General features: G+C 41.3%; 3 protein-coding genes across 6 annotated transcripts; 1 reads left to right on the top strand and 2 right to left on the bottom strand.

Annotated features, from left to right (window-relative positions):
• Window positions 1-914: 914 nt before the first annotated feature.
• On the bottom strand, window positions 915-6,249 carry LOC101770177 (actin-related protein 2/3 complex subunit 2A). Its single transcript, XM_004969287.2, has 10 exons — window positions 5,964-6,249; window positions 5,767-5,833; window positions 5,016-5,223; window positions 3,853-4,022; window positions 3,576-3,653; window positions 3,128-3,260; window positions 2,961-3,052; window positions 1,895-1,951; window positions 1,309-1,380; window positions 915-1,229 (listed from the first exon to the last, which is right to left on the bottom strand). The coding sequence occupies exons 1-10, from the start codon at window positions 6,023-6,025 to the stop codon at window positions 1,206-1,208; spliced, it is 963 nt and encodes a 320-aa protein (XP_004969344.1). The 5' UTR covers window positions 6,026-6,249; the 3' UTR covers window positions 915-1,205.
• Window positions 6,250-6,385: 136 nt separating this feature from the next.
• On the top strand, window positions 6,386-11,646 carry LOC101770564 (membrane-bound transcription factor site-2 protease homolog). Of its 4 annotated transcripts, none has more exons than XR_002677796.1 (10): window positions 6,386-6,671; window positions 6,759-6,824; window positions 7,571-7,637; window positions 8,316-8,390; window positions 8,467-8,570; window positions 8,735-8,882; window positions 9,713-9,793; window positions 9,865-10,329; window positions 10,714-11,009; window positions 11,433-11,632. XR_002677796.1 is itself a non-coding variant. In XM_004969288.3 (10 exons), the coding sequence occupies exons 1-10, from the start codon at window positions 6,496-6,498 to the stop codon at window positions 11,607-11,609; spliced, it is 1,689 nt and encodes a 562-aa protein (XP_004969345.3). In that variant the 5' UTR covers window positions 6,388-6,495; the 3' UTR covers window positions 11,610-11,646. The 4 variants fall into 4 exon arrangements, 3 of the variants coding, with proteins under 3 accessions (XP_004969345.3, XP_004969346.1, XP_004969347.1); XM_004969288.3 differs by having other exon boundaries at window positions 6,388-6,671; window positions 10,680-11,009; window positions 11,433-11,646; XM_004969289.3 differs by having other exon boundaries at window positions 6,389-6,596; window positions 10,680-11,009; window positions 11,433-11,646.
• A 936-nt stretch (window positions 11,647-12,582) lies between these two features.
• LOC101769502 (CTP synthase) lies at window positions 12,583-19,829 on the bottom strand. Its single transcript, XM_004969286.4, has 21 exons — window positions 19,477-19,829; window positions 18,095-18,174; window positions 17,776-17,862; window positions 17,032-17,082; window positions 16,818-16,935; window positions 16,600-16,656; window positions 16,422-16,486; window positions 16,052-16,135; window positions 15,898-15,948; window positions 15,753-15,815; window positions 15,616-15,662; window positions 15,437-15,515; window positions 15,252-15,314; window positions 14,680-14,769; window positions 14,560-14,598; window positions 14,249-14,476; window positions 14,072-14,157; window positions 13,939-13,987; window positions 13,771-13,851; window positions 13,570-13,663; window positions 12,583-13,403 (listed from the first exon to the last, which is right to left on the bottom strand). Exons 1-21 carry the CDS (start codon window positions 19,592-19,594, stop codon window positions 13,225-13,227), a joined length of 1,809 nt encoding a protein of 602 aa, XP_004969343.1. The 5' UTR covers window positions 19,595-19,829; the 3' UTR covers window positions 12,583-13,224.
• Window positions 19,830-20,287: the final 458 nt, after the last annotated feature.

Below are 20,287 nucleotides of genomic sequence, written 5' to 3'. Positions count from 1 at the left end.
CACGTCGGCCTACAATCCTAGTCATCCATTAAATAGCTAGCTGAGATAATTTTGTTGGGCTATTGTTGCGCCGCGGCCCGTGAGTATGACTTGTGATTGAGTGGAGATGGTCGTTTCTATTATTTTTTAATATGTTCATAGAAAAAATTGTGATTATACAAACAAATTCAGGTTACTCGTTCCATTTGCAATGCCAATGTTAGTTCAACTAGTTAAGTTTGCACTACAGCTGTTGAACCAAATACCGACTGAACCCATGATCCATGTATGGTTTTTTATTAGGCGTTTCTTCTCCAGCACGATCAAGCTTGACGTCGAGACGCGCAGGGCTTCTTGGTAATCGGTCCTCCACTTCGGTGATCGATGGAGGTGGATTTCTCAACGTACGCTCGATCTCAGGTGCCTCGGGTATCATCTTGACCGCGTAGCACGACCGTGCATGCAAGGGCTACCACGGCCAACGTGGCCCAACCCCCGCACAAGAAACCGTCGAGGGGCTGGCTCGACCCGACCGTGTGCCTTGCCACCTGCTCCGCCAGCATTCCATCTCGTCGTCGATGCGGAATGGATACCGGCGTGTTACCGTCGAGGAGGTGCGCAACTTGGTTCAGGGCGAGCTGCACGTCGTGGGGAAGGCTGAATTTGACGTGGAGGGAGAGGTCCACAGCCCGCACCATATTCACAGGCTGATTTCTCATCTCTCTGATTTTCCTCAAATATTGTAGAAGCATGCATCTTTACATTATCTACCAATTCATATTTTTTGTTGACTTTTTCATGCACGTTTCGATAGTTTTTTTTTACAAGTACGAGTATGGGAACATGGAAAAGGGTGGGAGCGCGCAGGAGACGTTTTCGTGAATGGGTTGGCGAGGCCGCGAGAAGATACACGAGAGTCACAATGACACAACGGCTGAACAAAGTGCCTAAAAGAGCAAAATTTTCATAACTCATTAAAAACATCTGCTCAATGATTTACAGAGGCATGCACTTGAACCTAGAATTTATCATCAATGTTCTGTTGTGAGCACCGAATACAAATATTCATCACCCAATTATAACAGAAGAACAGTATACGATGCCGGTTTTGTTCCACCCCTTCTATCTTTTGCTCCACAGAATTGAACGGGCGTCACCAACCAAGTAGTACAGCCGGCATCAAGGAAACTCCAACCTCATTTGTCAAAGATTTCCGAGTGCAGACTTCAATTCCCTTCATTCTTCAGGCTCTACAAGGATAGTATGAATCAATTGTGGTAGAAAGGATGTCATATGCACGTGAGTTAGCTACTTGCACAAAGTACAAACCAGTCTATTGAAAGATGCGCCATGCACCAACTTCTTCAGCTTCTCTGCATCAGACTTCGCTCGGTCCAAAGCCTGCAGTGTCAAGCAGGTCAGGTAAATGCTGTGGGCCTGAACAACGAATTGCATGGTTCTGTAGCAAACAGTATTTCATTTAGGTTTTTTCTATTAAGTTATTGCCAACCTAGTCCCTCCATTCCGCTGCATTTGTCTATGGCCTTGGGAGAAAAACGTTTCACAATGTTTGTCCATTGGCATGCTTTCACTCACTGCCCCTAATTAATTAAATGCTTTAAAAGAAGAATAGTGTTTGTTTGTATCATATTGTTCAGTAGGGGTATTGATGGTTATTTCACATTCACTTTTACTTGGAACTATTGCTTTCTTTGTTCGCAATACAGTATCGTTTTTTCTTCTTGTTTCAGGAATAACCAACTCAACACTACTTAATTAAAATTTAATCAGCACCTGTTGCTAAAGAGGGTACCAAGAATTAAAATGAACTGTGCAGGGTTACTGGAGAGATTGGATAAAGCATTTACAACATCTTTAGAATGGCCTGGTTCAATAAAAGGATGTTTGAATCTACCTGGATCAGCGACTCAACCCTGCGCCTCATCCTAGTATGCATGAATCCTTCAGAACACTGATAAAGGAAATAGCAACTCAGAACTTGAATAATTATTAAATAACAGTTTAGTGTAAATGCAATATCAAGAGTTAATACGACAATGAGATAATAGTTACTGTGAACAAATAACTGCTACCACAATAAAGTAAAAAGAAAAAAAGGAGACATAAATAAGTATTTTTTGTGTTGTGGACTATCAGTTTGACACCTAATAATCTATGCTCCTCAGCATCTCGGTATTAACGCATTGTGGGGTTGTAAGAGCAGCGATTTTAGACTGCTTGACAAATGTGATGGTCAAGAAACGGAAGCAACGACCAGAGCACCCCTCCTTGATTCTAGACATACATAGAAACAATTAATTTGGGCTAATAGCAGATTACAGAAACAACAGGAATATCAAATGTTTCAATACAGTGCTGTTCAGCCATTGAGACTGCTAGGTACTGCTAAGAAAACTATTCTCAATTGGTCCTAAGATAGCCTTCTGCAATTACAGGCCAAGCCAAAAGAAGGTTGTAATGGCCACTCAACCCTGCTAGTGATAAATAGGGGATCAGAAAAGAAGAGTCCTTTGGACACTACAGGTATTAGCAGCTCTATTGTTCTGACCCAGAAGCTGAGGTGTAGACTGTGAAAACTCAATACTTCACAAAATTTACTTCCTCTACCCCCTTTGTAATAATTTCTTCAGATGGTTTATCCAAACCCCCAGACTTCTTTGAAAATTTGCTGTATTTTTAATGACGAAATAATTAGAGAGAGAGGGAGGGAGGGAGAGGGAGAGCGAGCGAGTTTCCTTCGGTAAATATGAGGCATACAAAAAGAACAATGGCGCATGTTAGTTAGAATAGGCCACAATAGAGTCACTCAGTGCAAAGCAATCAGTTCCAGGATCTGTCAGTTCAATACAGCCATTCATACGATATGTGCAAATTCACCAAGTCTAGTAAATTCCCATATGTTCCACGGAGCCTGCAGGCAGAAACTCTATATAAACAAATGATGCAGAAAATGATCTTACCTTTACATGATAGCTTACATAAGCATGAAATGTTAACAAATTCCAAACTGTTCTGTCTAGCTTTTTACCCTCAACATGCCGAGGGTATACAACTGCACAAATGAAAAGTTTGTGAGGCAAAATAACTTCATGGAGGAACAAGGCATACTAGTAAAAGTGTAAATTACCAAAAGTAACAAAGCCAGCATTCGCATTCAGTGCATCAGCAGGTACCCCTTTTAACTCAAGGGGAGGTGCCGGAGACCACATACAAGAAGGAACATTATTAAGTGCGGCAGTTCGTCTTGCCTCCACAAATTCCTACATTTAAGCAGCAAGAAGAGAATGAGTAACAAAATGCTCCCATCAGATTGAGACTTTTTGGCAGGATAGCTATGCCAGGGCTTTCGGCAGGATAGTCAGCGCCCACTGAAAAGCAAGTTTTATTTGAGCTTGAAAAACTCAATAACTGAAGGGTTGCTGTATATATACAGTGCAGCATGAATTGTAGCAGTACTGAAAAGGTTAATGTTAATCTTTAGTGTCAAATGTAGCTGGTATGATACAGATAAAATGCATAAATCATGAATAGGTCACGAAGCTGATGAAAGAGACAGAAGGAAGCATAAAAAATACCTGCAGGAAGGAAGTTGCTAAAACAATATCAATGGAATCCTGAAATCTCATTGGGTACACAATAGTAACTTTATCTGCCTGAAAAGCCAACAGTTAATTCCATTTGGTGAAAATAATAAAATCAATGCAGCACTGAACAGATTGACCGTAAAATCAAATACATAAGTAATACATTCATGTACATAGAATAATCAGGGCTAATATAACTAATATAACACCTAGGTACTAGTTGCATGATATGCACATTTATATGATATGGCTGTCCCTAAAGTCATACCTGGGGAGCGAGGAAAAAGGATTCATTAGGACGGTGAACAAGAGCAACAAGCTTGTCAACATTAGGAGCTACTGTCTTCGAGGCTAAATGTTTCAGCAGAACCTTCAGTGGTGCACCCAGCACAACCTCTCTAACAGATGCAATTTGTGTCAAGATAGCATTTCTTTGTTCTGGAATATAGTTAAGAAAAATAGATGATCAGAAGCTATAAATACTGAGAACATGACTTAAATACAAAAAAGGATCACATGTTAGGAGATGTCTATGGCGTTGGCAGGCTAATCATAAATGAATAATGTTGAAGAAAATGTGCAAGGTCCTAAATGTAAATTTATTTTAATGCGATGGAAGAAAAGGAGGAAAAAAGGATCACATGTTAGGAGATGTCTATGGCGTTGGCAGGCTAATCATAAATGAATAATGTTGAAGAAAACATGCAAGGGCCTAAATGTAAATTTATTTTAATGCGATGGAAGAAAAGGAGAAATATGAGAGTTCCTCACATCAATACCAAACAAATGTAACAAAATGGACATAATTAACAAAAACCTATTATGATGGTCTGGAAAAACAACACAACACTTCAACAGTACAAAAACACTTACATTCCCAGTACATACAAAAATATCTTAGTTCGCAACTTACCAAACTAAAGGAATAAATCAAGAATAACAGTTGAACAAAGAAAATCAAGATAATTGGATCGGAATTAGATGGAAAATGTAAAGATGCAAATAAGTTTAGGTTAAATGATAATACAATGATAAAATGCCAGAAAATGAAGGACTACAATTTCAGGAGTTTTTTTGTCACCTTTTTCTTTCATAGGGGCAGCAGTTACTTTAATCTATTCAAAGCACAACTAATGTAAGTCTCAGGCAACCAACTGCATCATACATGCGCATGATATCTGAAGCATCTATTCAATTTCCAACTACCTGTTAACACTAAAATGAAATTCTGCCCATGAATGGCATATAGTGACGCACAGAATCATCAGCAAATTTGATCATGCAGTTTGACAAGGCAGCTATAACCTTGGATATGTTACGCTAAATTGAAATTTTACTACAAGTGGCATTTATAGATACACGGAAGCATCAACCAATTTGATCATGCAGCACAACAAGACAATTATAACCTTGGAAAGGGAACTCTAGAACCTTCATCTGGCGGAAGCTTTGTCAAGTTTATCTTCATCGTAAGATCAAATCCATCCTTTGGAGGATCAAGAATTTGCACAACCGGCCCATAAGCAGCCTTTATAGCCTCAATGGCACCAAGTGGAAGCCCATCATACAGAATCGCTTCAGGAGGTGGGAGCGGCAAAGCAACCGATAGCACCATTACCTTTGGATTCCTCATAGAAAACTGAAAAGGAAAAACAATTACATCAGGGCATGATATCGAGCATGAGGCAGCTGATAACTGATCCTAACGGCTAGTTCATACATGACAGGGTCATGTCCACATCCATTTCCAACACTGAAAATAAAAAAATATTACAAACTATATTTTAAGGTCTATTGGGTAAAATGCAGCTTCCACTCCCAAGAAGAGCTGTTATACACACACAGTGAAATTAAATGAAAACCTACTTAAAACAGAACAATATCAACCTATCAATTCGAAAACACATTCAGCTCAAATTGTAACACTTAAAATTTGGCACTGTATATCCTTTTTGGCACTGAAATACCGAATACAAAGCCACCTTGAGATCAAATGTTTGATTTGTGCCCCAACCCACCTAACCAAAATTTAGCTAGCCCAAGTATTCGACACTGATTTGGATGGACGCCAAAATTTTGTCAATACCATGCCACATTGTGTACCATCCATTTGTTGCCAATAATTGGCCCAGCGGCCACTGTTTTTGGAGCAAATTACGACGCGACACAAGACAGAACTCACCTGGATATGATACCGCACATCGTCGAACTCCACCGTGTGGCAGTCGATGTCCATGCCCTTTTCGCCGCTGCGCAGCACCAACACCGCATGAAACGAAACGAAACGAAATGAAATTGCTGCAAACAACCATGCCGCCAGCAGCAGCACGCGTTTCTGTTCTGTCTACGCCGAAAGCAGTGCGACAGCGGGCGACTCACCTGAGGACGCGGTCCTGCAGGATCTGGAGCAGGAACCTCGACGGGGACTGGAGCAATATCATCTTCCTCCTCCCCTCTTCCTCCTTCCAACCAAGCTTCCGCCCCCCGTCCCGCTCGATCCTACGGGATTCCCTCGCGAATCGAATGGACCAGAAGATTCTAGAAGCGCGCAGCGGCGGGCGGTGGAGCTTCTAGAAGCCGCGGTGTGGCGCGAGGCCGTGAGATCTGCACCTCCCCTCCTTGGCAACGGGGCGCGATTTGGACGGAACAAGCGAAATGGACCAAGAGTGGAGGAGGGGAGATGTAAAGGTGGAAGAGCTAAAGGGCGTATTTGCAAGATTCGTTTACGAATCATCCCAACCCTCCAATATGGATCCGACCGTTACAAAATACCGGCATTTAAACGCTACTCTAAATTGCGAGTGAGAATTGCGTTATTGCAGTGTCCGAGCCCAAGCCCAGCTGAACAGGAAAGAAATCCTGCTTGCCCGGCGGCGACGCCTCCTCCGCCCCGCCCCGCCCCGCTGCTCGAATGATCAGCGGCGCAGGCCGCGGCAGCCGACGGGGGCGCGCCCCTGCATCCCTGCTCACGAGCACCTCCACCCGCCGCACCGAGCGCTCCGTCTCCTGCTGGTTCGTGAACTGCACGGTCTCTTCTCTCGCGATCTCTCTACTCGTGAAGCTCGATCTAAATTGCATCCTTCTTAGGTTTCTCTCTCGTATTTTCGGTTTTTTTATTTAGTAACTGTAGTGGGGTTGTCTCTTAATCTTTCTTTGTTGATGCTCAAAATTCAGGTACTGTGACTGCAAGATATATGCCTTCAATGACACCGTGTTCAGTTTGGGGTCGAAATATGCTAGGTATGGTTTCTGAAGATCTTATTTAGTCCCTTGATTTTTGGCATGAGTAGAAAATTCAGGTGTTAATATTTTGTTGCCTGAAGTCCGTAGCATCTAGTGCAAGATAGTCTGAATTGATGTACTACATAACCTATGTACCCCTTTTTTTCAGACTACATCCATGCACATGCACAGATGCACTGCTTTCGTTTCACTTTTTTTTTCTGAATTTCAGTAATATATTTAGAACTGTTCTGCTCTTACGTACACCGTAAGCCTCTCTTGCCAGACTATCAACATTTGTATTCTCAATTTCTTAGTTTTTAGTTGCTTCTGAAGCAATGCTGTCCATATAGGTGACTGAAGTTAAACATGTTATTCTGGCAGATCGGGCATTGTAACAGTTCGATAACCAATTTAGTGCCAGACTTATTTGTTTAACCAACTAACCATGAAATTCAGCCTTTTTTCTCTCATCTGGGGTGCTTATTTCGTTTTCTTCTCTAAAACTTTAAGCATATAGCCCTGTATGTATTCTTTTTACTGATATAGTTTTCAGACCACCAGTTAGACTCGTAGATCTTTTTTAGGTGCACTGTGCACACATTTGTATTCAAAATTCGTTGTTTTTCAGTTAATTCTCAAGCAGTGGTGTCATTGTGTCAATACAAGAGACTTTAAGTGCAGTTTCTTTGCCACTCTCAGAATGTCAACCAAAGTCATTCATTACTTTCAAAGTTACACTGAGTTTCCTTCATTTTTCACAGATTCATGAGAGCATGGTTTTCCATAGGCGTTTATTTCTCTGTCATCGCTTTAGTCGGTATATCCTTGGTAAGTTGATGTCTAATAGTTTTTCCCAATGTTCTGTGCATTATATTCAAAAGTTGGAAATGTTCATTTGTATCATGGACCCTGTGATGTCACTGACTGTTGCTTCTCAAACAGTTAGAACAACTCGTGCAGTTATACCTTACAATATGATGTGATCATTGACATAATTTACAATGTGTACATGAGTCTATATATGCCTCCATTAGTTGTCTTGGTTCATGATGGATGGACCGGCTGCTTGTTCAGACAGAGGGCGTTGCTGATATTTCACATCAGTTTCCTATATATGCGGTGGCAATTTCTTAATTTTACTATAATATATAAAATTGACATCAGTGCTTCTAATGATTAAGCTCCTACCGACTGTAGCATAGGGATTTCCTTTCGGTGGTTCAATGTTTCCAAAGGATTTGTTTTCAAACTTTTTAGTTTGGCTTTCTCATGGGTTTGATTAGATCTCTACTAGACATTATGATAATATTAAGTATTTGTTAATCTAATTAAGTCTACCACTTGATATGTAACTGCATGTAATATTACACTTCTTTATATATGTGTGGTGGGTTTAGCAGGTAATCCACATATCTTTTGTTGTAATGTGGAAAGAGTTTTCTCTTTGATTATACTTTTTCCTTAAGTATACAAGTCTTACGTGGTGTGCTCTGTTTAACTTCCTAGATGCTATTGTGGGAGTCAATTGGTGTGTTTTATTTCAGGAGTGGATGTCTTAGTGCCTGGTTAAAGAACCTACTGGTAAGTAGAATTTGGCACTTCCTTTTTTTTCAGCTTCTCACATCAACAACCCACCATGCATTTCTGCTTATTGCAGACTTCAGGGCACAGCATATCTATTATGGATACCACAATCATCATAATGTCAACAATCTTGTCTATTGCTTTTCATGAATTCGGACACGCCATTGCAGCAGCAAGGTCTTTGTCTTACCTTCACATTTCTTTTTTTCCCTGTTAGATGTGCTGCATATTTTCGTTGTGTTCACTTGAAACTCAAAACATCTGTATTATGTTTTACTTTGCCTGCTCATGAATAATTTTCCTGTTATGTTCTGACACATTCTTTTCTACATGTTTAACAGTGAGGGAGTAGAGATTGAGTATGTTGCCATATTTGTTGCTGTACTTTTTCCTGGGGCATTTGTTGCTCTGAACTATGACCGACTGTTGAATCTGCCTCTCTTTTCGATGCTCCGGATTTATTGTGCAGGAATTTGGCATAATGTTGTGGTAAGCCATGCTGTTGTGCATTAATTATTTCCAAAACATATGAGCAAACCATCTTTTTTGGTTATGTCTCTTTTTTATTTTCATAATTTATTACCATCTACTTTCAATATCCGTGGTACTTCTTGCTAACTTACACAGAATTGTAGTGCTTTAATCAAAATAAACATGTATAACTATTTGTTTACTTACAATGATGGAGGCAAAAAACAAGAAATAAGTACATAAGATGTAATTCGTCACTATCTCACTGAATATTTGGTTTAAACAATGTGAGCCGAGATATATTGAAAAAAATGGAAACCAGGCTCCTACACCATACAAATGCGTCCTTATCTTCTCGTAAGGTAGCAATTAGTAGTGGTTGATATTCAAGGGAATACATCAGAGAGTATCTTTCCTACATGCTACAGCATACTGGAGGGAATATTTTGTTTGCCTGGGACATCAGAAACTGATATCAATATGTAGGAGATGGTTTTGCCTTCTTTTTTCAATTCCTTTGCTTGACTATAGTTCTGCAGCCTAAATCAAAGCCTCAAGGTATACCAACCAAATAGAGTTCCCAAAAAAAAAGGTATACCAACCAAATAGAAACAGTTGCTGTTTTAGAAAGTGACCTTAGAGAAGTGTAAATACAGGATGTCAGGAACTCAGGATACTATTGGGAGTCTGTAGACTCTGTAACAACACTTGCGGTTTTAGATGTAGTTCAAGGGTGGAATTTAATGGTATATACTTCAATACTTGTGTATCTTGTCATCCTAGCTGAGCATGTTACTCGATTCATGTTGATGTTCTGCAAGTTTCTGTAATGACTCCATATTTAATAGCTCTGTGCAGTATGTGTGCTGATGACATTATCACTTCCGGCGGTGTTATATCCTCTTTATGTGAGTGGTGATGGCCTTATGGTAAGTCTTCTTTGCGTTTACATGTATCTGATCTTGGCAACCTTTTAGAATCTAAAAGACTGTCAGAACAGGTCACGGGAATCTCACAAACATCTCCTCTGTCAGAACACTTGTCTGCTCATGATGTTATCCTCTCTGTGGATGGTCTGAAAATAACAAGAATTGATGAGTGGATCAAGATTCTGAACCAAGATACTACAGCAAAATCCAATGGTCCTGAGTTCCTTGAAGGCTCTCAGAGATATGTTGCCACTAGTTCTGGCAAGGGTTATTGTGTGCCTGAGTCATGGATGGATGCAAGCAAAAATCTCTGGCATATAAGAGACAAGCTGCCTTGCCCAGATGAATTGATAGCCTTTGAAAAAGCTATCTCTAATGGCTCAGCCATTTTAACCGAGAAGACCGGCAGAGGTAGTGACCAGAAGGAAGTTGAGGGAAAATATTGCTTAATTGCAAAAGATGTAGTAAAGCTCAGAAAATGTGGAAATGGGTGGCAGAGAACTGAAGATGATGGAATTAGTCGTGCATGTTTTGAGGTAAGAGCCCTGATTTGTTTTGATTGGTACTACCTCCGTCCATTTATTCTGGGCATGTTTTCCTGAAGCACTTGTATCAACACTCCAATTAATGTTTTGGCATCTGGCTTAGCTCACGGCTGCTAGCTGTATGTGTATGCATGCACATTTAAAGTGCAGGGGCAGTATTGTCCAACAACAACAAAAATATGCATTGGAAAGCAAATCATGCCTAACAATCCTGGAAAAGTCAATGAGAAAGAGTCTTAGGAACCATCTTTAGGAAGTCAACCCTTCTTGTAATAGAAGTTATCTGCATATATGATTTATATACTGTGCTTCATGTACGTCTATTTGATCAATGCTGACAGGATGAGTACTGCTTGGTACCTGTTCTGACCCCAGGCTTTTCATGGATTGAGGTCTCCTATGCCAAGCCATACTCTTTGGGATGTTTACAAAGAGGAGGAAATTTGTCATCATCATCACATCCTGCAAATAATGACCTTGGACAGAGTCCTTGTGAGGGATCTTTTGTTTATGTGGGTGATCTGTTATCAGCAGCACGTTCTGTTAGGTTATCCCCCTACCAGCCTCGATGGACACTCCTTTTCCTTGCAGATATCCCATATATCCTGGGAAATGGTTTAAGTAGTTTGCTTCATGCGTCTGCAGCATTGGCTGTAGTCAATTGCCTACCGGTGAGTCTCTACTTTACTGAAGGAGTGATGGATTATTTAGTTCATTATTACCTGCTTGCAACATGTTTGCATGACTTTGCTTGGAAGAGGATACTCTTAGCAGAATTTGGTGTCAGTCATTACAGCATATAAACTTGGCAATTCAGCAAGTAATTTTGAAGAGAAGCTACATGATATGATCATATGATAGTTTAATTTTTTAAAAGTGTTGATTCTTTTTCCTTACTATTTTTGGGCTTAGTTAACAAGTACATCTGCCTTCTAAATTTCACTTTCTTTCTTTTGTATGATTACTGAGTGTTTGCTTAGCCATCTGCTTTTTTGGGTAAATTCTGATTTATAGCTATTTTCTTAACGTTTGAGCCCACTATGCTTGATTGTTCAGACAGCTTTTATAGCAGCTAACTTTATGACAATGAATAGGTGTATTTTCTGGATGGAGAAGCAATTTTGGAGGCTAGCTTAAGCTACTTAGCTTTGTTTTCCCGAAGACAGCAACGCAAAATTCTGAAAGTTTGCCAGCTTGTGTGTACAGTTTTATCAGTTATTACGTTCTCAAGGATTTTTTATTCCACAACACTGTATTATGGTTTTGTATGACAAATTACTGTGGTATTTTGTCCTGAACCGGGGGGGGGGGGGGGGGGGGGATCACTTCATCTACATGGCAATTGTACGTTGTATCCTGTATGTATGAGCAGAAGAATGCTCACCTTCTCTAAAACAATCAGACTGCATAGTTGGCAAATAAAATGTTCATTTTTCATTTTTTGCAAAAATGTTATGCGACTCTTGAGTTAGTGGAATGCTTGCAGTTATTTTCCTTTTTGTGTCTGATGGAGTAAAATTCAATCATAGTAGGAAAATTGCAATTTGTTTGCTAGTTCTTTCGGAAAAGATGAAGGATGATTTCCCAACCAGGCGAGGGATGTAGCGCCCACATCAAAGCACTAAACATACAAGCCCCAGTCAACAGTGCATGTGGAAATTCATCACCGTATTTATTTACAGCTCATTATTCCTCAACAACAAACCTCCATCGACTAGTCATTATTCCAAATTAAATTCCATCTACAATATATCGAAATGCACAATAAGTTTTCTTCTAGGTGAATAAAGTACTGTTAAGGGCTTCAAAGGTAGAAAAGAAAAATATCAAAAGCATGATTATTGGTGTGTTTGATTGCTGAACGAGGTTTTATAAAGCCGCATTGTATGTTCTTGATCAGGGTAAGCAAACTGAGTAGATATTGTCCATATAAAATGCACCAGTGAAGCTTATTCTGAACATACTCACCTAGGTTTCTATAGTGGATGCACACAGCTAAGCAGCCTTCTGTGTTATAATGTGGGTTTATACACACCCAAGGAGGCAGGATGTGGAGATGCGGGGAAACAAACACACACCCATATCATTGCCCTGAGCTCCAAATTTTTGAAGCCAAGAAAAAAAATTATAATTCAAGGTAGAACAGGATCCTTGAGCGAGTCACCATGCAGCGGGGCAGCACAGACACCAAGTTTAACAGCAACAATGTTGCTTGAATTTTTTTTAAATCAGATAGTCAAACTGTTCGTGTGAATGTCGTAGTTAATATTTTAACGACAACGCAACCCTGGCCAAGCATTTGTATATTCAGTCCTTAGATAAGTTCTTCCATAATGTACATTGTACAAATAGGAGGGAGAGATTCCGGGCTCTAGTAAAGCTACGAAGACACTTCCAGCCATAATTCTAGGCCAAAAAAAAAAAAGGAAACATCACACACACACACTAGAACTCCCAACCCTATAGCTAGTCCTGCTTCAACGGACCGGAGGACGTTCCTCGTTAAAATGTCGGAACCGTGTGTCGCTGGAGCTGGGGCCGGGCTTGCTGAATCTTAGGGCACATTTGGATCTTTTGACAGACCTTGCCTCGCCTAGCCAGGCAAGGAGCGCAGCGTCTCATGTGTTTGGATAGTTTGACAGTTGCCTCGATTTCTATGAAAGATTTTTTCTTGCTTGCCCGGGTGAGCTGGAATGGCTCTCCTCCGCTAGCGAGCCTTGCCTTGCTTGGTAAGGAGAGACTAGGCTAGCCAGCAAGCAAACCAAGCGGCCCCTAGCCTTCTCAGTTGATCAGAGACAAATGCAAACCAAAAAAGAAGATGAAAAAAGAGTACAAGCAAAACCGTAGGAGCAAATATCAATCAAGCCCTCGCTTAGTATTGTGCTTCTAGGTGTGAATGCCAGTGCCATTTGGGTAGTACCCATTTACCAAGCTGTTTAGTGGATTCTTCACAGGCACAGTTGGGTACAGTTTCCGTTTCGGGACTTTAGTCGGTGGCTTTGTCGTATTGTTGCAGCTGCGTTGAAGCAAAGGTTCTAGTTGCCCAGATGCCGCTGCTATCAGCCCTGTCAGGAGAGATGCATTGTTGATTCAGATGAAGCACTTGGCCATACTCAGAAAGCAGTAGCAGTGTTATTTGTAGAGTGGATATCAGAACAAAAACTGATCATGTGGTCGTTTTGTTTTGTCGAGAATAGCGGGTTTTTTTTTTGCAAAGTAGGATTGCATTACCTAAGAAAAGTGGAGATGGTTTTCCTGGTCTCGACTTAAATTCAGGATGGAATTGTGCGCCGATGAAGAACTTGTGAGAGGGCAGTTCAATGATCTGCATCCAACAGAGCACCATTCATTAGTTGATGGAGAGAGTTTTGTAATAAATTATTACCAACTACTTATATATCTACAATATCCAAGAAAAAATTCCAAGTCCACCTCCATCCGTGTTCCACTTTCATCCTTGCCCACGAATTGAAGCCCGGCCCTCTCAAAGTCTGGGACCATATCAGGGTTCACCTGAAAAAATAAAACTTTCATCGTTATACAAAAGAGCAGTGGCATACATGATTTAATATAGCTACCAGACAATTCGATAAGGCTAACCTCGTATCTGTGGCGATGCCTTTCGTCTACAGAGGTGGCATTGCCATACCTAAGACACATGAAGAACATTCGCCTCATCAAGTGAACAATGATGCATCAGACCTGAAGAATATGAGGGCTTGTGTTTTCTTACAGCTTTGCAGATTTACTGCCAGTGACTTGGAAATATGTTCTCCTCGATCCAAGTCTCATTGTGGCCCCCATATGGGTTTTTGAGCCCTGTTGAAGTGTTGTCCGAAGTATACAGATCAAAATGAATGGTAATGGATAATAATTATCAAGTAAGTATGGTAAGTTAGCAATAACCTACCTCTGGCATGAAAATGACACAGGGCGATGTTGCAGCTGGGTCAAATTCTGTGCTATTTGCACCACGTAATTTCATGACTGAACGGGCAAACTCAATCACTGCAATTTGCATTCCTAAGCAAATGCCGAGATAAGGAACGTTGTTTTCACGTGCATATTTTGCAGCAAGAATTTTGCCCTGAACTCCCCTATCTCCGAAGCCTCCAGGAACGAGTATACCATCCGCACCCTGTGGTGGAAATTCCGTCAAATGACCGCATAAGTACTTGCAAGAAATGCATCATGCCGCCATTTGATGTAAAGTGTGCTTACCTTCAGCAGTTTCCATGCTTTTTTGTGGGCTTCAGGGGTCTACACAAAACAAGCATCTCGAAAGAATCAGCAAAAGCACCGTAAGGAATAAAAATGATTTGGTGCCCGTAATAAACTGACCTCTCTAGCTGAAGAATCTTCCAGATCACATGAAGGAACCCAGTCGACTACAAGCTTTCTTTCCATAGCAACCGATGCATGCAGAAGAGCCTGAAACAAGGTCAGGTTCGGTAAATTAGTCAGCAGAAAGAGTGATATCGTCAGGATTGAAGCTTTGCTTTGCCAGCAAGAAAAAAGTTTTGACTGGCAGAGCTCCAACGAACAATGAAGCATAGATACAGTTTAAACAAAAAAAAAATCAAAAAACGTGTCATGTAAGAAAATTGAAACTCATCAAGCCGGGTCTGCTCATATTCAACTGACATACTAATATACGTTGTATACTACTGCAACACCAGCTTAGAATGTTGCTGTAAGGAGGGACACTGCCTTTATTTTCACAAAGATAAGGTAGTATTTTTTTAAAAAAAATAACTACTTGTGAGTTGCTCTGGTCTAGTTTTTTTTCCATTGATTCGTAATCAAACATGGAATTATATAGCTATCAAGTGATCGACTGCAACTTCATGTGTAAGAATATTATTATCATCATTGCAAGTACAAGTGTGCATCTGAACTTTAAAAAAGGTTACCTTTAGAACAGACAGGTAGGAATCTGATAGGCCAGTATATTTTCCAACCATGGCAATATTGACCTGAAAATTTGATTGTGCAACAGTGCTCAATTTAAATAGCCATTCGCTCAAAAACATAAGGGGTAACACTCTACCCCTCACACCTGGGAACAGTAGGAAGAATAATGACTAATGAATCCTACCGGAGTCTTCAATTTGTCAAATTTAGTGGCCCTTTCGGTCCACTCCGCCAACTTAGGTTCCCTAGGTACCTTTCCAGCACTGCATTCGTTATCGGAATAAAAAACAGAGAACACATCAGCATTGCTCCTTCAAACTACGAGATGAAAAAAAAATTGCAGATCATTCAAAAAATACGTACTACTGAAGTTCTAAAACTTTCAGAATAGCTTCATGGGCCTTCTGGTCCTATAAAAAAAAAGTTCCATTGTAGATAGTTAAATAAGATGTGGATTCCAAATTTATGGTATGTATTCTGCAAGAGAAAACGTGTCCTACCCTTAGCAACAAAGGGATGTGCCAAATGTTTGTCACGTCATGGAGGTTCACAATATTTGAGATCTGCAACATAAGTTGCATTGTCAGAACAAGAGCAAGGGTAAAAACTCAAAAGCAGACTTGAAATGGCAAGTATTATCATTACCGGAACATGGCAAAATTGTGAGAGCTTGACTTTAACATGTTCTTCCAGTGGCTGCCAAAAATATGGAAGTGACCGTCAGTGATGCAATTTTCAGTATCAAACTGAAATGAACAACAGATCTTTGAAGGACTGAAAATAGAAGAATGCTGACTACCTCAGTACTGCGACATGCTAAAACATCCGGTGCCAACCCAAGTCCTCTAAGCCCTCGAACACTATGTTGTGTAGGCTTAGTTTTCTACAAAAATGAGGAAAAGAAACATCATTTGCAAGAAAGCAGCTAGCAGAATTCCACTACTTAAATAAAACAAAAAAATAGTAGTTTTTAGGTTCCAATGATGACAGTACTATTCATTGTTAGCACATTAACAAAGCATAAGTTTTTTAAATCTAAATTGTAAGCTAAAGTAAACTTCATCTTTTGGAACATAATTATTTTGCTACATAGTACAATACTACAATCTGACATCAACGCTAACAAAAATGCAAGCATCTCACACCTTTCATATAGTAGTAAAACTTACCTGTTCACCAACTACATTCAGAACAGGAACAAGACTGACATGAACCAAACAGAAGTTTCCAGGTCCTGCAGTACACAACAGGAACAAGCATATCAACTGAGGCCAAAAGGAAACTCTACAAAGGACCACGCCGAGAGGAAAATTGTCATGCTCAGGGATGGACTTGCTGTTTTCTTACCAACACGATATGAGAATTGACCTAATGCTTCAATGAAAGGCATTGACTCAATGTCCCCTGCATCAAGAATGCCACTGTCGTTATGCGGCGAAAAGATTTTGTCCCCTGCACCGGCATACTTACACGACTATGGGAACAATTAAGCAAAGATAAACTACACTAGGTATTTGAACTAAGTAATGCTGCTATTTAAGCAATAATAGAATCATTATGTTCACCTATAGTGCCGCCAAGTTCAATGACACAAACATCAGGATGTCCTTCTTTGCCATCGACTGGATTCATTGCAACGCGTTCAATCCAATCTTGTATTTCATCTGTAATATGTGGCACAACCTGATAACGAAAATAAAAATGAATACAGGTTTAGTAACCTCTGTCAACAATGATATTTTTCTCACATGAAAACTCGACCACATACTGATCACGCACCTGGACGGTTTTTCCCAGGTAGTCACCTCTTCTTTCTTTGTTAATGACAGCCTGATTCGACGTATTACAAAGAAAACTATGTTAGATTACAGATGATGAAACCAGCAGGTACAGTTGGTGTCAAGTCCAAGAAGAGTTGGACTATGTGCAATCGACAGGAGATTACATGATAATGTAGAAAAAAAGGCATAATGTGGTCCTACTATGCAACCGCAACAGAACGGTTAACTGCTATCTGCTAATGGTGTTTGTTTCAAATGTAGTTCCAGACCTAGTTACCTAGTTTACTTTTGCATCCTATACAAAATTCAGGTGGTCAATAGAAGAAAGATTCTTTATCAACCAGTTGATAGAAACAGACAACAGGTCATCAACTCCACAATTAATCCACCATGTGGCAGGCTGAATCTTATTCAGCTGCTTCCGACAACGGTGGCAGGCTAGAGGCCCGGATGATTCTGCACATGCATAATTGTACCGCTGTGGATCTTACGATGAAACGTAAAGTGACTCAATAAAGATTTGTGGGTTCCATGTGCGTTCAGTCAATCAGATGCTCAATGACTTACAGATATCCATTGAACGCCGCGGGTTTGTTAATGTCAAAGTTAAAAAAGGAAAAAACAACTTTCTCCCTCTCATTTAAAAAAATAGGGAAGTATAAAAGCCAACTTTTGACTTGATAGCACAATCTTCCACACAAGTTCTAATTGCACATGGATTAGGGCTCATCTGTCCAATTACCTGATAGATTTTTCCTGTGGTTATATTGTTGTCACGGGTCAATTTGATATCCAGAAAACGTTCATAGTTTCCAAGGTCCAGGTCCACCTTCAAGAAAAATAGAAGGAAGAAAGACCGGTCAGCTGGAAAAGATTATATCCACATGACTCTTTTCTTTTTCAGAAACATGAAACCATGCGAGAAGATAATCCATGAAAATAATGTTCATTACGGAGAGCTACTGGAGACGATCAATGATCAGCCATAATGATACCAACAGTATTTTTCAGTTAAGAGAGGCACAGAAAAGGATATGCTGGAGAATCTTGTGGTTAGCTACCTCTCCACCATCATCCAAAACAAAGACCTCGCCATGCTCAAATGGAGACATGGTTCCAGCATCAGTGTTGAGGTAGGGGTCTGCAGATGGGGGGTCACAAATGAAAAACTATAAGAAATTATGAGTAGCAAATAATGTTCACCTAACAAAACTAAATGGCGTCTTTAAACCCGTCACCAACTTCCAGTATAGACAGAAACCTGACAACTAAATTCTTGAACAGAAGAGAACTAAGGAATGCGCAAACAGATAAAGTTAGAATGAGTCGTTATGTCCATCGACTTAACCCAACAAAGGTACACGAACACCTTCGGTGGAAGAAAAAGGCACAAATTCCCAATCATTTGTAAAATCTGTACTTGCACTCCCATCAGTTGTTTCAAAGTGAATACCTTCCTTCAGGAAATGGTATGAAAATTTTGTCAAAAGAATTTTAATGCATGAGGTGACAAACTTGACCTAAACTACTGAGGATTCCGTCTCTTTGAAGGAACTAAGATTGTGACACCAAGTTCACATATCCGCTTCTTCGAGAAAAGAACCAGTAACCAACAACCGAAAACAGTGTGTAAAACAGCTAATTACCAAAAGAAAAGATGAAAGCACCCCAAAAGTTTTTCAAGCATGCAGTTCTCCTCTGTGTCCGAGAGAGAAAATGTTTTGCGAACAGTCACCAGCAGCAGTGCAGCACTATTTAGCATACATGTACAGAAGTACAGAACCAGGCCTACAAGGCTAAAACAACAGCAATGAGCCAGAGCTTCCAACTAACTTAATAACAGGAATCCTCAGAGCAATAGAGGAAAGCAAATAACAGAGAAAAGCAACAAACAGCGAAAACCGTGTAGCAGATTGGTGCATCAAAAATGCGTTCGTTTGAGGCAGTTTTTGTTTGACAGTTCAACCGAATTTGAGAAACCCATTTCATTTCTTAGAGCAAAAGAGCCCATTTCATTTTTCAGCTTAATTAAGACGGCCACGAACTAGCAGCCACCAAGCGCATTCACACTAGAGGCTGCCACGCGGCCATCGCACCCCCCCAGACAGCTCCCCGGTGTCCGGAAATGCTGCTTCCTTTGCCCGAAACAGCACTTGTTCCACCACAGCCAAAACGACAAAAGGGGAGGCGTTCGGGCCTGGGCTCTGGGCTCAGATAGAAGCCAACCCCCAGCCAGCAAACGGCAAAACGAGGGAGAGATCACGCAGACCCGGTTCAAAATCCAGCCTTTTCCACCGAAAAATCCGCCCTTTTTTTCGGATTCTCCGCCGGAGCGGTTATTTTGGCGCGGAAACGCCAAAGCCAGAGAGGCCCCCCCCCCAAAAAGAAATGAATCGTCAGGAAGCGAGCCGAGCGGCCGGGGGGGATGGAATGACTGCCGTACCGATCTTGATGGTGGTGACGCGGAGGCCGCAGGACTTGAGCACGACGCCGATGCTGCTGGCCGTCACGCCCTTGCCGAGGCCGCTCACCACCCCTCCGGTCACCAGCACGTACTTCATGGCCGTTCTTGCCGCCTCGGCGCCCCCAAAGAGCTGACGGGTTTTTTCGGCTCTGCTCCTGCGCACGACAGGGAGGGAGGAGCGGGCGAGCTAGGCACTAGGCTAGTGTGGTGCCAAGGGGCGGGAGCTGGAGGCGGGCTCAGGCGCTCAGCGGAGTTCGAAGATTTTAGGCTGTGGGAATGAGGGGAGACGAGGGGTTAAATAGAGAGGAGGGAGCAGGGAGCTCAACTGAAGACTCCCCCAAAACCCCCCAGGCGCTCGCACATGGAAATAAACAATGAAGAAAGGAAACGATTTTGGCGGAGCGAGCATTTGGTTGCCAGACGGGAATTGGTTAAAGCCCAGGTGGCCGGTGCGGGGTGTTACCGTGTCTGATTGTGGTCCGCCGCGCCTTGGATTTCTGTTGCAGGAGCCAACCGCCAAGAGGCGCTCGCTGAAAGTGACGGCTCAGCAGGGCGGATTACGTAACTGGAAGGGTCCAACAAATAGCCTCCAACGCTCCTGTAGGATTCTAATTCTTGCATTAACTAGCAGGGCTCCTGTAAATTTTGTTCAATATATGTGCCGTTCTATGTGTTCCTCCTTATGAGAAACGAGCACTTGGTTCGATTAGTGAAGCCTTCGGTTAAGGCTTGTCCACCTAGGTTCTATACCCAAGTCTGAAACGGGTGCTCGTAGGTCGTGTGTTAGTGT

This window comes from Setaria italica, chromosome V (assembly GCF_000263155.2).
Source record: "Setaria italica strain Yugu1 chromosome V, Setaria_italica_v2.0, whole genome shotgun sequence".
Lineage (NCBI taxonomy): Eukaryota > Viridiplantae > Streptophyta > Magnoliopsida > Poales > Poaceae > Setaria > Setaria italica.
This window is presented reverse-complemented; position numbering and strand designations above follow the sequence as displayed.

What these genes read in the sequence shown, in the direction of transcription:
- LOC101770177 (XM_004969287.2), bottom strand. Translation starts at nt 6,025, where the DNA reads ATGATATTGCTCCAGTCCCCGTCGAGGTTCCTGCTCCAGATCCTGCAG. An exon ending in CTGCAGGACCGCGTCCTCAG is followed by an intron (nt 5,834 to 5,963) that starts GTGAGTCGCCCG and finishes GGTGCTGCGCAG; the next exon opens with CGGCGAAAAGGGCATGGACA. An exon ending in TGCTGGCTTTGTTACTTTTG is followed by an intron (nt 3,053 to 3,127) that starts GTAATTTACACT and finishes TCATTTGTGCAG; the next exon opens with TTGTATACCCTCGGCATGTT.
- LOC101769502 (XM_004969286.4), bottom strand. Translation starts at nt 19,594, where the DNA reads ATGAAGTACGTGCTGGTGACCGGAGGGGTGGTGAGCGGCCTCGGCAAG. An exon ending in TGAATGTAGTTGGTGAACAG is followed by an intron (nt 16,136 to 16,421) that starts GTAAGTTTTACT and finishes TCATTTTTGTAG; the next exon opens with AAAACTAAGCCTACACAACA. An exon ending in CACAATTTTGCCATGTTCCG is followed by an intron (nt 15,816 to 15,897) that starts GTAATGATAATA and finishes CTTATGTTGCAG; the next exon opens with ATCTCAAATATTGTGAACCT.
- LOC101770564 (XM_004969288.3), top strand. Translation starts at nt 6,496, where the DNA reads ATGATCAGCGGCGCAGGCCGCGGCAGCCGACGGGGGCGCGCCCCTGCA. An exon ending in CTTTAGTCGGTATATCCTTG is followed by an intron (nt 7,638 to 8,315) that starts GTAAGTTGATGT and finishes TTAACTTCCTAG; the next exon opens with ATGCTATTGTGGGAGTCAAT. An exon ending in CCTGGTTAAAGAACCTACTG is followed by an intron (nt 8,391 to 8,466) that starts GTAAGTAGAATT and finishes TGCTTATTGCAG; the next exon opens with ACTTCAGGGCACAGCATATC.